Below are 14,637 nucleotides of genomic sequence, written 5' to 3'. Positions count from 1 at the left end.
GCTCTGCCTTGCCAGCTGGGCCCACCCATTGGCTGGCTCGGGGAGGGGGGAGGAGCTAAACATGAGCATGTAAACTAAACACGAGCAGGCAGTGGGATGCAGCGGTAAAAAAGGCAAATGCCATTTTGGGCTGTATCAACAGGGGCATCACATCAAAATCACAAGATGTCATAGTCCCATTGTATACGGCACTGGTCAGACCACACCTGGAGTACTGTGTGCAGTTCTGGAGGCCTCACTTCAAGAAGGACGTGGATAAAATTGAAAGGGTACAGAGGAGAGCGACGAAGATGATCTGGGGCCAAGGGACCAAGCCCTATGAAGATAGGTTGAGGGACTTGGGAATGTTCAGCCTGGAGAAAAGGAGGTTGAGAGGGGACATGATAGCCCTCTTTAAGTATTTGAAAGGTTGTCACTTGGAGGAGGGCAGGATGCTGTTTCTGCTGGCTGCAGAGGAAAGGACAGTAATGGGTTTAAACTACAAGTACAACGATATAGGCAAGATATCAGGAAAAAATTTTCACAGAGTAGTTCAGCAGTGGAATAGGCTGCCTAAGGAGGTGGTGAGCTCCCCCTCACTGGCAGTCTTTAAGCAAAGGTTGGATTCACACTTTTCTTGGATGCTTAGGGCTGATCCTGCGTTGAGCAGGGGGTGGGACTAGATGGCCTCTATGGCCCCTTCCCACTCTGTGATTATGAGCTTGGCGAGGCTCCTCCTCAGCCGGGCGGGATGGGACACCCTGGATGTGGCTCACGCCCTACGAACTCCAGCCCATCAGGGCACTTTGGACATGCACAGGAGCACGAAAGGGCCTCCGAAAATGATTGGGGGACAAGAGAAGTTGGACGTGGGCTTCTCTGCCAGACATACTGGGGAGGGTGTGCTTCTGGTTGCCAAACTCCAGGTGGGGCCTGGAGCAAGAGGACAGACCCCCACACACATGCCTCCCGTATGCACAGTTGAATTTCCTTGGGGCTTCTCCCCACCTGTGCCAAATGATGTCTGGCAGGGGGGTGCCTGAAGGTGGAACGACTCCCCACAGCTAGCCCCTCCCCAACTGGAACACAAAGTAGCAACATCAGGATGGCAGATGCTCCCCAGGCTGGGTCCCCGATACCTGCTGCATGGGGCTTGCCCTCTGAGCCCCCTGTGTGCCCCGCCTGTCTGACCAAACTGCCCAGCCAGTGCAGGCTTCTCAGACATGGGCAAGGGCCCCTTGCTGGGGGGGGGCAGTGGAGCCCCACCCATTTTCCCAGACCCTCCCCTGGGGAGTCATTGGGTGGCTGCAGAGCAAGGAAGGAGGCTGGGCGGGCCGGACCCGGCAGGGCAGCCGTCGGTAGGAAGTCCCTGGCAAGACGATGAGAATCAGGCTGGTGGGGGGGGGGAAGGGTCGCCCCCCCCCTTCCGCCTGACCTGCCTCCCAGGGCTGCTGTGAAGACGGGGGTGGGAGACAGGGCACAAGAAGGGTTCCCTGCCAGGGACCGGACTGGCTCCAGGGGTAGAGTTCCCAGCCCCCTCCAGCCCCTTCTGCCCTCCACCAGCCCCCTCCCCCAGGCCATCCTTTCCCTCTCCCCCCCCCCGCCCCTGTGTGTCCTCCTGCCCACTTCTGGCTCTCCCGCTGCCCCCAGACAGGGCCAGCCTCTGGGAAGACCCCGGAGCAGGGGCAAATGAGTGGGCCAGGGTCTGCAGCAGTGCCCACCCCCCACAAGCCTGGCCGTGTGCCCTGCCTGCCTGCCTGCCTGCCCGCCTGGCAGCCGCTACTTCCCCGGCCCTGCCGAGGCCAGTCCTGTCCCGCTTCCCCACCCCCTCCTCCAGAGGAGCACTACAGGGAGTGGGGAGGGGGGCTCCCCCATCTCCCGCTGGCCCTTGGAGATGGGCTGGCCAGGGAGTTTTGTGTGCGAATTCCCCACAAGTTCTCCTGGGTGGACACAGAATCCCTGGGGGGCAGCTGCAGGTGCTGGAGGGGAGGGGGGGCAGGTGCTGGGGGGCCTCTGTATGCATACCCTTCCCATCCACGCCCAGAGCTCCCACCCCCCAAAGCCTGCCTCCCAGTGGGAAGGTGTGCGACCCCCACCCGATTCTCCAGCTTTGTTTATTGCCCAGTTTGGGGAGCTGCAATTGAAACCTGGGGTGAGCAGGGAGAGGAGCCCCCTTGCCTAGCCCCACTGGGAACCTCAGATCCTGCCCCCCCCCAGCCCCCGACCCCCATAAAGGCACGGGGAGTCCAGGCAGTTTACAGGCGATGACTTTTATTGGGCTGAAATGTCACATGGCATCTGGAAGGGGGAGGGGAGGGGGAGACGTGGCCATGGCGTGTCCCGGCCAAAGGCCTAGTGGTAGCGGTGAGCTAAGGCGTGGGCCACCACGCGGACCAGCTTGTGGAAGGCGGCGTGGGTGCAGGGGGTGAAGTCCTTGCCAAAGCGGGAGGCCATCACGATGAGCAGGACGTCCCCCAGGAGCTGCAAGGAAAGAGGGAGAAAGTGAAGGGGGCGGTCTGGGGGGCTCAGTCGTGAAGAGGGGCAGCCTCTAATCCGGAGAGCTGGGTTTAATTCCCCACTTCGCCGCATGCAGCCAGCTGGGTGACCTTGGGCCAGTCACAGCCCTGCCCGTGCTGTTCTCTCAGGGCTCTCTCAGCCTCACCGACCCCACAGGGACAGGAAGGGAAGGCAATTGGAAGCCGCTTTGAGACTCCATGAGACCCCAGTGTAAAGCGAGGTATAAAAGCCAACTCTTCTTCTTCTTCTTCTTCTTCTTCTTGGGGTGGCATGTATACCACGGCCAGATGTTGAGGGCCATGGCCCCACCCACCAGAACCAATGCCCCCCCCCGCAAAGCCCACCCCTCCAGCCCTCTTCTCCCCCTCCAGGAAGAGTTTCCTGCTCACCCTGAAGTTCTCGGGGTCCACGTGGAGCTTGTCGCAGTGCAGCTCGCTCAGCTTGGCGAAGGTCTGCTTGATGTTGTCGAGGTTCTTGATGGCCTCCCCGAAGGAGGTCAGCACCTTCTTGCCGTGGGCGCGCACCTTGGGGTTGGCGCAGATGGCGGTGGCGCTGGACAGGTTCCCAAAATCGGGAAAGAACCTCTGGGTCCAGGGATACACCACCAACAAGCTGGGCAGGGCGAGACAGACAGACAGACAGACACGGAGTGTTAGCTCCTCCGAGGAGCAGCGGCCAAGCCTCTGTGGGTGCCCCACACCCACACCCCAGACCCCCGTGGGACTTACGTGCCCAGGGCATCGCCACCAGTCTCCGCCACGTCGACCTTGCTCCACGTGCAGGTGATGATCTTCTTCTCCTCTTCGGTCCAGTGCACCATGGCTGCGGCTGAGGATCGGGAGCTCCGCTGGAAGGTTGGAGGAAACTCTTGAGCTGAGCTGGGTCTCCTCCTGGGGATTTTTATCCCCTGGGCAGAAGCTCCGCCTTTCCGGGCGGGCCCAGTCGTGGGCCGGAGCAAGGGGGAAGGAGGGAGATGGGTGGCCTCAGCCTCCTGAGGGGGGGCCTGGCTGCGCTGGGACTGCAGGAGCTCACAGGCTCCCCTCACCTCCCCACCCCACCCCACCCAGCCAGCCGCCTCCTTTCCAGAGACATGCAGAAGCACACACTTTGGCGGGAGCAGGACAGTGGGGGCCTTTGCCAGGCCCCCTGGGGGCCCACCTGGCTGCTTGGCTCAGGTCGGAGCCTTGCTCTCCCACGGCCACCCTTCCCCCCTTCTCACCGCCCCCGACCACAGCCCCTCCACAAGAGCTCTCCTGAACGCTAATGGCAAGTCTGCGGCTGGTCCCTCCTCTCTCCCCCTCTCATCCAGAGGGAAAATGCTGGGCAGGTTTTGTGGCTGACCACTGGACTGCCTGCCGAAGGAGGGGCTGCAATGGCCCTTGCTCTAAGGCCCTCAAAAATGAATGGGTAAACAGCACCTCCATCTGCAGGGGCAGTCTACCCCCAAGTGTCACATGCTGGTTTTCCTGAGCCTTTCCTCCTTTTGCAGGGCACTAGTCACGGTCTCCTCCTGGGGTCTGGACCCCCTTGGGGGATTTATCAAGGAGGGTTTAGGCTGATCCTGCCTTGAGCAGAGGGTTGGACTAGATGGCCTGTAGGACACCTACCAACTCTAGGCCCCTGTGGTTTGGTCTCGTTCCTACCTGGAAGGTCTCAGAAGGCAGGACCGCTGCCTGACCCCTCATCCGCTGGCCTGCGGTGTCCTACAAGGTTCCATCTTGCCCTCCGTGCTTTTGAACGTCTCCATGAAGCCGCTGGGGGAGGCCATGAGGAGTCGATTTGGGCTGGGTCATCACCGGTGTGCAGATGATGCTCTGCCAGGAAAGCTGTGGGAGACATGAATTGGTGTCCGGAGGCGATTTGAAGAAGGAGAAGAAGAGTTGGTTCTTATATGCCGCTTTTCCCTACCTGAAGGAGGCTCAAAGCGGCTTACAGTCGCCTTCCCATTCCTCTCCCCACAACAGACACCCTGTGAGGGAGGGGAGGCTGAGAGAGCCCTGAGATTACAGAAGAAGAAGAAGAAGAGTTGGTTCTTATATGCCACTTTTCTCTACCCGAAGGAGTCTCAAAGCGGCTTCCAGTCACCTTCCCTTTCCTCTCCCCACAACAGACACCCAGTGAGGGAGGGGAGGCTGAGAGAGCCCTGAGATTACTGAAGAAGAAGAAGAAGAGTTGGTTCTTATATGCCACTTTTCTCTACCCAAAGGAGTCTCAAAGCGGCTTCCATTCGCCTTCCCTTCCTCTCCCCACAACAGACACCCTGTGAGGAGGGTGAGGCTGAGAGAGCCCTGATATTCCTGCTTGGTCAGAACAGTTTTATCAGTGCTGTGGCAAGCCCAAGGTCACCCAGCTGGCTGCATGTGGGGGAGTGCAGAATCGAACCCGGCATGCCAGATTAGAAGTCCGCACTCCTAACCACTACACCAAACTGGCTCTCTTTGGGGGAGGCTGAGGAGCTGAAACGTCATTTTGATAAAATAAGGGTGCTGCGGGTGGGCAGAAAGGTCAGTCTGGGAGTGGGGGTGTCTCCTGTCCCTGAGGGAGGAGCAGGTTTGGGGCTAGAAGGGGCAGCTGCCTACAGACATCCGATTTGATGCACAGGGAGTCATGTGTGGTCAGGAGCACCTCCCACCAGCTCTGGCTGGTGGGCCTTTCCTGAGCAAAAATGTTCTTGCCACCAGGGTGCGTGTCCCGCTGTCCAGATTAGACTACCACAATGCACTGGGAGTGGGGATGCCCTTGAAGGCGGTCTACTGGGAGGGCCCAGTTTAGGGAGGGGGGGCAGAGTGGACTGCTGTACAGGTGTTATCCCCCTGCCCCCCCCCCCCAGTCCAACTCCAAAGTGGCCATTTCCTGCAGTTTGGAGACCAGGCCCCAGGGCAGGAGATGGACTGGGGGCCGGACTTGGTGCCACCTTTTGTGGCACCTTTCTCTGGGCCTCTCCTTAAAGGCACCCTGGAGGCACCGCTGTCCTGCCTGCCGCTCTTCTGCGCATGCCAAACGAGGCTGCTGAATCCAATCCGGTGCCGGTTTGCCACTCCGCAGAGGGCATGGGAAGAGGAGGGAAAGGGCATCATGCTGCATGTGCGGAAGCATCCTGTCCGTGAGGAAGAGCGCTGTGCTTGGGGGCCAGTCCCAGGACAAATGTGGGGTCGGATCACACATTCCTGGGGGCCCCTCCGAGGGCGTTTGAGGACAGAGCCACGCTGAGCTGATTTCCCCTGGCCGGCCTCTGCGTAGCAGCCCTGGCCTTCCTGGGGGTCTCCGCACCAAGGGCTGACTCCGCCTGACCTCTGAGACCTGACGAGCCTGGCCCCTCCTGGGCCCTCTGGGAAAGGGGTCAGTGGGTGTTCATCAGGCGACGGGTCAGGATGCAGACCCCCCAGGAGTCTTCCGTGGTTTGCTGGTGCCCGCCCTGGACCTGGGGGAGAGGAAGAGCCCTGGCGGAATGGGGGAGAAAGAGGGAAAGGCTGCTGAATGGCCAGCTGGGGGTGGGGGGGGGGCGAGGGTAGGCTCTGCTGTGTGAAGCCTGGACTTTTGGGGAGGGGGAGAGGAGAGGCAGGACACAAAGCACATTCGTGAAACCCTGAGAAAGTTGAGAGAGAGAGAGCCTGGCTCGGTAGAGCACATGGAACACGCTGCCACCAGATGCAGTCCACAGGGTGATAGATTCAGGCAGTGGGGCCCTGGGTTCAAATCCCTCCGTTGCTCTGCTGCTCAGTGAGTGAGGGCTGTCCAGGCCATGGCCAACCAATGGGCTGGAAGAGAGCTTTTTGGCACCGGGATGGAGGCCAAGGATGCCCCATAACCCCCGGAGGGTGTGTCCTGTCTGAACACCAGGATGCCGGGCTCTGAGGGCACCCCCTGCCAGCTCTTGGGGACCCTGGGGCCCCCTGCCCAGGCCTTAGGCCAGGTGGACCCTGGAGCAGAATCCACGCCGTTCTAGGCAGTGCCAAAGCCCTTGCTGGGCACTCCTCCCCACAGGCAGCCCTTGGTGTTGTCGCCTGGAGGACTGGCCCCACCCAGAGGCCCGGCTCCCTCCCCTATCTGGCAGAGGCAGTCGAAGGGCCAAGCCCACACCCAAGAGCCAGAGGCCCGATAGCAGCCACCCCCACCCACTCCGCAGGCTGCGATAACCGGGACGGGGACCCGCTTGGAGGGAGAGGGCGTCGCGGCTGGGCCCGGCTCTGGGAGGCCGGGGGGGGGGCAAGTGAGGAAGGGCTGCCCACAGTCACTGGCCAGCCTGCCCCTTCCCGCCTGCTTTGCCCTGGTTCTGGGACAGGGTGGTGAGGACGTGGCACGGGTTCCCCCTCTGGCTCTGCTTCCAGCCAGCAAGTGGCCCAGGGGCAGGAGGGCGCAGGAACAAACCCACAGATCCCCCCTCCCAAAAGAACTGGCACAGCCAGAAACCCGTCCTTCTGCATGCCACATTGTAAGGCCTTGCCAGTGTTGGTGGCTCCAGTGGCTGGTGGTCGGGGGGGGCACAGCTCCATTTCCCACTGGCAATCAGCAAGGGGCGGGGGGTATGGTTGCCAGCTCCAGGCCAGGAAACCCCCGTGGATGTGGGAGTGGAGTCCCTGGGGGGACAGGGGTCTCCGTGGGGCACAGAGTCTGCCCTCCAAGGCAGCCATTTTCTCCCGGGGAACGGATTCCTCTAGTCTGGAGAGGAGCTGTAATTCCGGGGGATCTCCAGGTCCCACCTGGAGGCTGGCATCCATAGTGGCAGAGCCTCTGCTTGACATGCAGAAGGTCACAGGTTCCATCTCATGAACCTTCAATGGAAAGGACCAGGCAGGCAGGGGGGTGGGGGGTGGGAAAGACCTTAGCCTGAGACCCTGGAGAGAAGCAGCTGCCAGTCTGTGTGGGCAATACTGGCCGACCTTGGTGGGACCAAAGCAGCAGTGCCAGATCAACCTTGGCCACCAGCAGGGAACTGGGAGGCCGGATTCCGTATAAGGTGGTTCACGTGTGGGAGGGAGGGAGGGAGGGCCAGGGATCAGGGGCAGAGTCTCTGCTTGGCACACGGCAGCATCTCCAGGTAGAAGGACCAGGCAGGAGAAGAAGAAGAAGAAGAGTTGGTTCTTATAGGCCGCTTTTCCCTACCCGAAGGAGTCTCAAAGTGGCTTACAGTCGCCTTCCCATTCCTCTCCCCACAACAGACACCCTGTGGGGTGGGTGAGGCTGAGAGAGCCCTGACGTTACTGCCCGGTCAGAACAGTTTTATCAGTGCCGTGGCCAGCCCAAGGTCACCCAGCTGGTTGCTTGTGGGGGAGCACAGAATCGAACCTGGCTTGCCAGATTAGAAGTCCACACTCCTAACCACTACACCAAGCTGGCTCTCCAAAACTGGAGGGGATGGGGAAGACCTCCTCCACACAAGACCCTGGAGAGCGGCTGCTGGTCTGAGTGGGCAAGGCTGACCTTCATGGACCGAGGCTCTCAGTCAGTCCAAGGCTCCTCCCTGTGTCCGGGGCCATTCCCTCTGGACCTCAATGTCCAAGCGGCACCCAGGTGTTGCTGCCTCTTGGGTTTGGTGAGCTGCTGCCCGAGTTCTCCCTCCGTTGGTGGAGCATGATTGGGACTGCAAAGGGGTCAGTGGTGGGTGGGATGTCACAGCAGGGGGGGCTTCTTTGGACCCATGCCCCTCAAGAGGCACCCCGTAGGGAAGAGGCACATTACCTGCCAAGGCGTATGGAGGGCAGGCCTGTCTGTAGGCAAAGGCAGCCCTCGATCTGGTCTTGCTAGAGCTCCCTTGTGGCTCCGTGCCTGTCCCCTCACAAACCTTCACATGGGCTGTGGGGGCCCTGCTAGCCCTCCTGCTACAGACTCCCCCCTCTCCCCCGATGGCCCCCACTACGCCCACCTGCCCGCCTGCCTGCAATGCACACCCACATTTCTGTCATAGTACAGAATGTGCAAAATGGAATGCGCTTTAATTTCTCCAGGAGAAATTATCTTGCTAATCTGGAGGGAAGCTGGAATTCCTGGGGACCCACAGGTTGGCCCCTGGGTGAGACGGGAGGCTGGACTGGAGGGACCCTCCCTGGCCTGACCTAGCAGGGCTCTTCTGAGGGTCTTCTCAGGGGAAGGCCTCGGCCTCTCTGCCCTGTGGCTAGCCCTGCAGAGGAACTGGCTGGCCCCTGGGTGAGACGGGACTGGAGGGACCCTCCCTGGCCTGACCCAGCAGGGCTCTTCTGAGGGTCTTCTCAGGGGAAGGCCTCGGCCTCTATGCCCTGTGGCTGGCCCTGCAGAGGAACTGGCTGGCCCTGGGTGAGACGGGAGGCTGGTACTGGAGGGACCCTCCCTGGCCTGACCCAGCAGGGCTCTTCTGAGGGTCTTCTCAGGGGAAGGCCTCGGCCTCTCTGCCCTGTGGCTAGCCCTGCAGAGGAACTGGCTGGCCCCTGGGTGAGACGGGAGGCTGGACTGGAGGGACCCTCCCTGGCCTGACCCAGCAGGGCTCTTCTGAGGGTCTTCTCAGGGGAAGGCCTCGGCCTCTCTGCCCTGTGGCTGGCCCTGCAGAGGAACTGGCTGGCCCCTCGGTGAGACGGGAGGCTGGACTGGAGGGACCCTCCCTGGCCTGACCCAGCAGGGCTCTTCTGAGGGTCTTCTCAGGGGAAGGCCTCGGCCTCTCTGCCCTGTGGCTGGCCCTGCAGAGGAATTGGCTGGCCCCTGGGTGAGGCGGGAGGCTGGACTGGAGGGACCCTCCCTGGCCTACCCAGCAGGGCTCTTCTGAGGGTCTCATCAGGGGAAGGCCTCGGCCTCTCTGCCCTGTGGCTGGCCCTGCAGAGGAACTGGCTGGCCCCTGGGTGAGACGGGAGGCTGGACTGGAGGGACCCTCCCTGGCCTGACCCAGCAGGGCTCTTCTGAGGGTCTTCTCAGGGGAAGGCCTCGGCCTCTCTGCCCTGTGGCTGGCCCTGCAGAGGAACTGGCTGGCCCCTGGGTGAGACGGGAGGCTGGACTGGAGGGGCCCTCCCTGGCCTGACCCAGCAGGGCTCTTCTGAGGGTCTTCTCAGGGGAAGGCCACGGCCTCTCTGCCCTGTGGCTGGCCCTGCAGAGGAACTGGCTGGCCCCTGGGTGAGACGGGAGGCTGGACTGGAGGGACCCTCCCTGGCCTGACCCAGCAGGGCTCTTCCCAGGGTCTTCTCAGGGGAAGGCCTCGGCCTCTCTGCCCTGTGGCTGGCCCTGCAGAGGAACTGGCTGGCCCCTGGGTGAGACGAGAGGCTGGACTGGAGGGACCCTCCCTGGTCTGACCCAGCAGGGCTCTTCTGAGGGTCTTCTCAAGGGAAGGCCTTGACCACTCTGCCCCGTGGCTGGGCCTGCAGAGGAACTGGCTGGCCCCTGGGTGAGACGGGAGGCTGGACTGGAGGGACCCTCCCTGGCCTGACCCAGCAGGGCTCTTCTGAGGGTCTTCTCAGGGGAAGGCCTCGGCCTCTCTGCCCTGTGGCTGGCCCTCCAGCATAACAGGTTCCCACTGGGTGAGACGGGAGGGTGGATTAGAGGGGCCCTCTGGCCTGATCCAGCAGGGCTCTTCCTCTGTCTCTAAGGCACAACAGGCTGTTGCCTAGCAGGGAAAGGGGAATGGGCCAGACCCTGTCTACGTGGGCCTTCCCAAGTGGTAGTTTTAGAGGTGGGTCTGCAATGGAATATTTAATAACCCTCCTGGGGGTTAGTGGAGCCCCCCCCCCTCCCATGGAGCCGAAGGGAACTGGCAAAGAGCAGGGGTGGGGATGAGTTGTCTGAGTCATGACTCAGCAGATGGGCCCGGCCTCCTGTTCTGCTGAGTCACTGCTGAATCACGCCTGGCTCCTCCGATACCTTCGCTGGCTTTGCAGGCAGACCCTTTGCTCAGCGGGAGATAAAGGCGCCTGCCCTGGATCCTGCCCGGGCGGTGCTTGAATCCTGACTCCACAGAATCGCAAGATGCTCAGCCACGATTGCAGGCACTGCACAGGGGTCCCGTCGAGATCCAAGCAGGTGGCCAGGGAAGGGGGCAGATATCAGCGGGGCGGGCACAGTAGGGCCCAGCAAGGCTCACAGGGCACGGGAGACGCCTTTGCCGAAGGCTGCAGAAGCCTCCGTCCCTGAGAACAGGACCTCCGAAGAGCCCTGCGGGGCCCATTCCTCTGACTGTTCACTCATGTGCAAATCTGCTTATTGAGGGAGGGGCTGTTTAAGTCAACGTGCGCAAACATACATAGGAATTCCCTCTCCTTTACTCGGCTGCTCTGGTTCGGCCTCACTTGCTGTTCAGTTTGGGCGCCCCAGTTGAAGAGGGTGAGGGGTCTGGAGACCAAGACGTAGGAGGAAAGGCTGGGGGGGCTCGGTCTGCTTAGCCTGGAGAGGAGGCGACTGAGAGGGGATCTGAGAACCATCTTCAAGTCTTTAAAAGGCTGCTGTGCCACTGAGTCTGCCACCTGCGCTGCTCTGCCAGGGCTTGTGCCATGACCCAGCCCCACCTGCCCCCCAGTGGCAGCTCAGGAGCAAGTCCTCAGCCACTCCTCCTCCTCCTCCTCCTCCTCTTTAGGAGACCGTCTTTGCTTTCCGCTGCTCAGGCAAGTGGAAGCTGCTCAAGCCTGGACCGTTCTAAGTCTCTCCTGTGGGTTTAAAACATTAAAGCAGGACTGTGCATATGGAACAATGCAATAAAAACATGCAGGCATAAGAACAACCAGTCGTGGTCTGCAGGTAAAGGTAAAGGTATCCCCTGTGCAAGCACCGGGTCATGTCTGACCCTTGGGGTGACGCCCTCCAGCGTTTTCATGGCAGACTCAATACGGGGTGGTTTGCCAGTGCCTTCCCCAGTCATTACTGTTTACCCCCCAGCAGCAAGCTGGGTCCTGATTTTACCGACCTCAGAAGGATGGAAGGCTGAGTCAACCTTGAGCCGGCTGCTGGGCTTGAACTCCCAGCCTCATGGGCAGAGCTTTGAGACAACATTTCTGATGCCTTAACACTCTGCACCACAAGAGGCTCTCTGCAGGTAAAACACAACCTTAAAAGATTTTTTTTTAACTTTGAACAGCTACTATGAACAGCATGTTCACCTGAGAGTTGCGTGGTGCTGTGGTTAAAGCAGGGGCAGTCAAACTGCGGCCCTCCAGATGTCCATGGACTGCAATTCCCATGGCTCATGGGAATTATAGTCCATGGACACCCAGAGGGCCGCAGTTTGACTACCCCTGGGTTAAAGAGTGGCAGACTCAGATCTGGGTTTGACTCTGCACTTTTTCCCTATGAAGCCAGCTGGGTGCCCTTGGGCTAGTCGCAGGGCATTTCCGCACCCGTTAAATGTAGCATCACGTTTACCAAAAGAAGTCGCTATATTCCAGCCCCTCCGTATAACGTCGCCAACATCCAGTGTCTGGCCCGTCAACGGCTCGCTACATCCTCCATCGAGTTAGGGTATTGCAAAAAGTTATATGGGAGCTCTCCCAGCCCCACCTGCCTCACAGGGTGTCTGTTGTGGGGAGAGCTGCTTTGTATAAGCCATTTGGGGCCTCCTTTGGGCAGTGGAGAACTGGGTATAAAAACTAACTCTTCTTCATTCCTGATATTTCTGCCCCAAGAGGAAGAAATTACTATGTAGCCTTTGGGCTGTCCCAGCCTCTCTCCCCTTAATTGTAACTTTACAGCAAGGTAAGTTAAACCTTTTCTTCTTCCTTCAAATTAGGGTAGAGACAAGATAGCTACTTTTAAATTTTGGATCAGACTATATTTTAGAGTAGAAACTGGCGGCCTTTTAACTTGTCTGAAAAGTGACCCTCTTAAATTTCGATGGTTCCAGGCTATTGAACAAAAATTAGTCTCCATTGGCATCGATCTGAACTCCCTACTACCTCTGGAAGAAAAATGTATCTTCCAGATAATTAAACAGAGAATACTAGACCATGAGCAGCAGGAACTCATACCTACCCAGGCTCGAGTCTGCTCACCAGCATTCTTTGGCATCATGTCTACATATTTGCATCTTCTTGATGTCCCACCCCTGAGACGAGCTTTTCTCCTGGCACGAATGAATGCTTTCCCCTCAAAGGTCTTAGAGGGAAGATTCCACCATATCCCATACCATGCGAGCCTCTGTCCGTGTGGTTCTGGTTGCCCTGACTCTGTCTCACACATTTTGTTAGATTGCCCCTTATATGAGCAGTGTCGGGATGACAGCTTTGTTGCTTTGCTGGGAAACAAGCCTTCTGTAAGTAAATCTATGACCTTGCAATTTCTGCTCCCTGACAAAGACCCAGAGGTAACCATTTTAGTTGCCAGAGTTTTAACTAAGATGCTCTTGTAACATGCTGCCTACCTTGTATTTTATCTTTTATAGTTTATTTAATCATTTTAAGATCTGTTTGGTTATGTAACCCCATGGCCTATTTTATTATTTTGTTGAAATTTTAAACCCTATTTTTATATGTCTTATACAATAGCGATCCCCAACCTGTGGTTAATTGGAGGTGGGCCGCGAAGGACGTCTTCTCCCCCCCCCCCCGGCCCTTTCCTTCATTCCCCCCCCCCCGGCCCTTTACAACACACTCCGGGTGTCCTTGTCTCCCATCACTCCCAGGTTGCAGAGAAACAAGCTCAGGGTTCCCATTGATTTGTCATTGTCATGAGTTAAAATTTCCATGAAAATAAAATGTTCATTGTTGTGGCGTGTCTGTATCTTATTTTGAAGGGATGCTTAAACATTACCATAGCGATCAGAGAGCGTTAGGGCAGTGGTTGAGAGTAGAGGAGTAAACTACCCCCCCCCCCACACACACACTGGGCCTCAGTAAAATTGTCAAGCGTTGAGTGGTCCCCGGTGATAAAAAGGTTGGGGACCACTGTTATACATATTTTATGCCAATAAAGGGTGACTGACTGACTGTCTTCTTCCTTCAGCCAGAGCCATTTGCCTGTCTAGACTCCGGAGGGCTGGGACTCCCCCCTCGTAGTCTTCCTTTTCCATTATGCAGCTGCCTCCGTGTGGCTCCCGTGAATAAGATACCCAGGGAAACTTGAGGCTTGAAAACATTTCTTCCCAGCATGTGTTCTCTCATAGTAGACTGGAACAGGCACTACTGACTTAGGAAGCAAATACATTCCCATGGGTTACCTGAATCCCCACACTGGAGGGCCAGCGGGGTGTGGTGGTTGAGAACAGCAGCTTCTGCTTCCCTGCTCCTCCACATGCAGCCAGGTGGGTGACCTTGTGCTAGCCAGTCCTGCTAGAGCTGCTTTCACTGAGCAGCCCTGTCAGAGCTCCCTCAGCCCCACCCAACTTGCAGGATGTCTGTTGTGGGGAGAGGAAGGGAATCATAGATGGAGCAAATATGTAGCAGCGGGGAAGTGGTGAACGACGGTAGCTTCTAATCTGGCAAGATGGGTTTGAAGAAGAGCTGGGTTTTAAATGCCACTTTTCTCTACCACAAAACTCACAGTGGCTCGCCAGATTAGAAGTCCACACTCCTAACCACTAGACCAAGCTGATTCCCTGGTCCTCTTCCTCCTCCTCCATATGCAACTAGCTGGGTGATCTTGGCCTCACCACAGCATAGCTGTGCTAATACAGCAGTCTCTCTCCGGGCTCTCTCAGCCTCCCCTCCCTCACAGGGTGTCTGTTGTGGGGAGAGGAAAGGGAAGGCGAATGGAAGCCACTTTGAGACTCCTTCGGGTAGAGAAAAGTGGCATCTAAGAACCAACCCTTCTTCAGTAATATCAGGGCTCTCTCAGCCTCCCCTCCCTCACAGGGTGTATGTTGTGGGGAGAGGAAGGGAAGGCGATTGGAAGCCGCTTTGAGCCTCCTTCAGGTAAAGAAAAGCGGCATCTAAGAACCAACCCTTCTTCAGTAATATCAGGGCTCTCTCAGCCTCCCCTCCCTCACAGGGTGTCTGTTGTGGGGAGAGGAAAGGGAAGGCAAATAGAAGCTGCTTTGAGACTCCTTTGGGTAGAGAAAAGCGGGATATAAGAACCAACTCTTCTTCTTCTTCTTCAGTAATCTCAGGGCTCCCTCAGCCTCCCCTCCCTCACAGGGTGTCTGTTGAGGGGAGAGGAAAGGGAAGGCGACTGTACGCCACTTTGACACTCCTTTGGGTAGAGAAAAGTGGCATCTAAGAACCAACTCTTCTTCTTCTTCTTCAGTAATCTCAGGGCTCTCTCAGC

At 58.4% G+C, this 14,637-nt stretch overlaps 1 protein-coding gene across 1 annotated transcript; it reads right to left on the bottom strand.

Annotated features, from left to right (window-relative positions):
- Positions 1–2,233: 2,233 nt before the first annotated feature.
- On the bottom strand, positions 2,234–3,403 carry LOC143839263 (hemoglobin subunit beta-2-like). The gene is made up of 3 exons (XM_077341052.1): positions 3,225–3,403; positions 2,886–3,108; positions 2,234–2,460 (listed from the first exon to the last, which is right to left on the bottom strand). Exons 1-3 carry the CDS (start codon positions 3,314–3,316, stop codon positions 2,332–2,334), a joined length of 444 nt encoding a protein of 147 aa, XP_077197167.1. The 5' UTR covers positions 3,317–3,403; the 3' UTR covers positions 2,234–2,331.
- Positions 3,404–14,637: the final 11,234 nt, after the last annotated feature.

Source organism: Paroedura picta, chromosome 6 (assembly GCF_049243985.1).
Source record: "Paroedura picta isolate Pp20150507F chromosome 6, Ppicta_v3.0, whole genome shotgun sequence".
Classification (NCBI taxonomy): Eukaryota; Metazoa; Chordata; class Lepidosauria; order Squamata; family Gekkonidae; genus Paroedura; species Paroedura picta.
This window is presented reverse-complemented; position numbering and strand designations above follow the sequence as displayed.

What these genes read in the sequence shown, in the direction of transcription:
- LOC143839263 (XM_077341052.1), bottom strand. Translation starts at nt 3,316, where the DNA reads ATGGTGCACTGGACCGAAGAGGAGAAGAAGATCATCACCTGCACGTGG. An exon ending in GGTGGCGATGCCCTGGGCAC is followed by an intron (nt 3,109 to 3,224) that starts GTAAGTCCCACG and finishes CGCCCTGCCCAG; the next exon opens with CTTGTTGGTGGTGTATCCCT. An exon ending in TGGACCCCGAGAACTTCAGG is followed by an intron (nt 2,461 to 2,885) that starts GTGAGCAGGAAA and finishes CTTTCCTTGCAG; the next exon opens with CTCCTGGGGGACGTCCTGCT.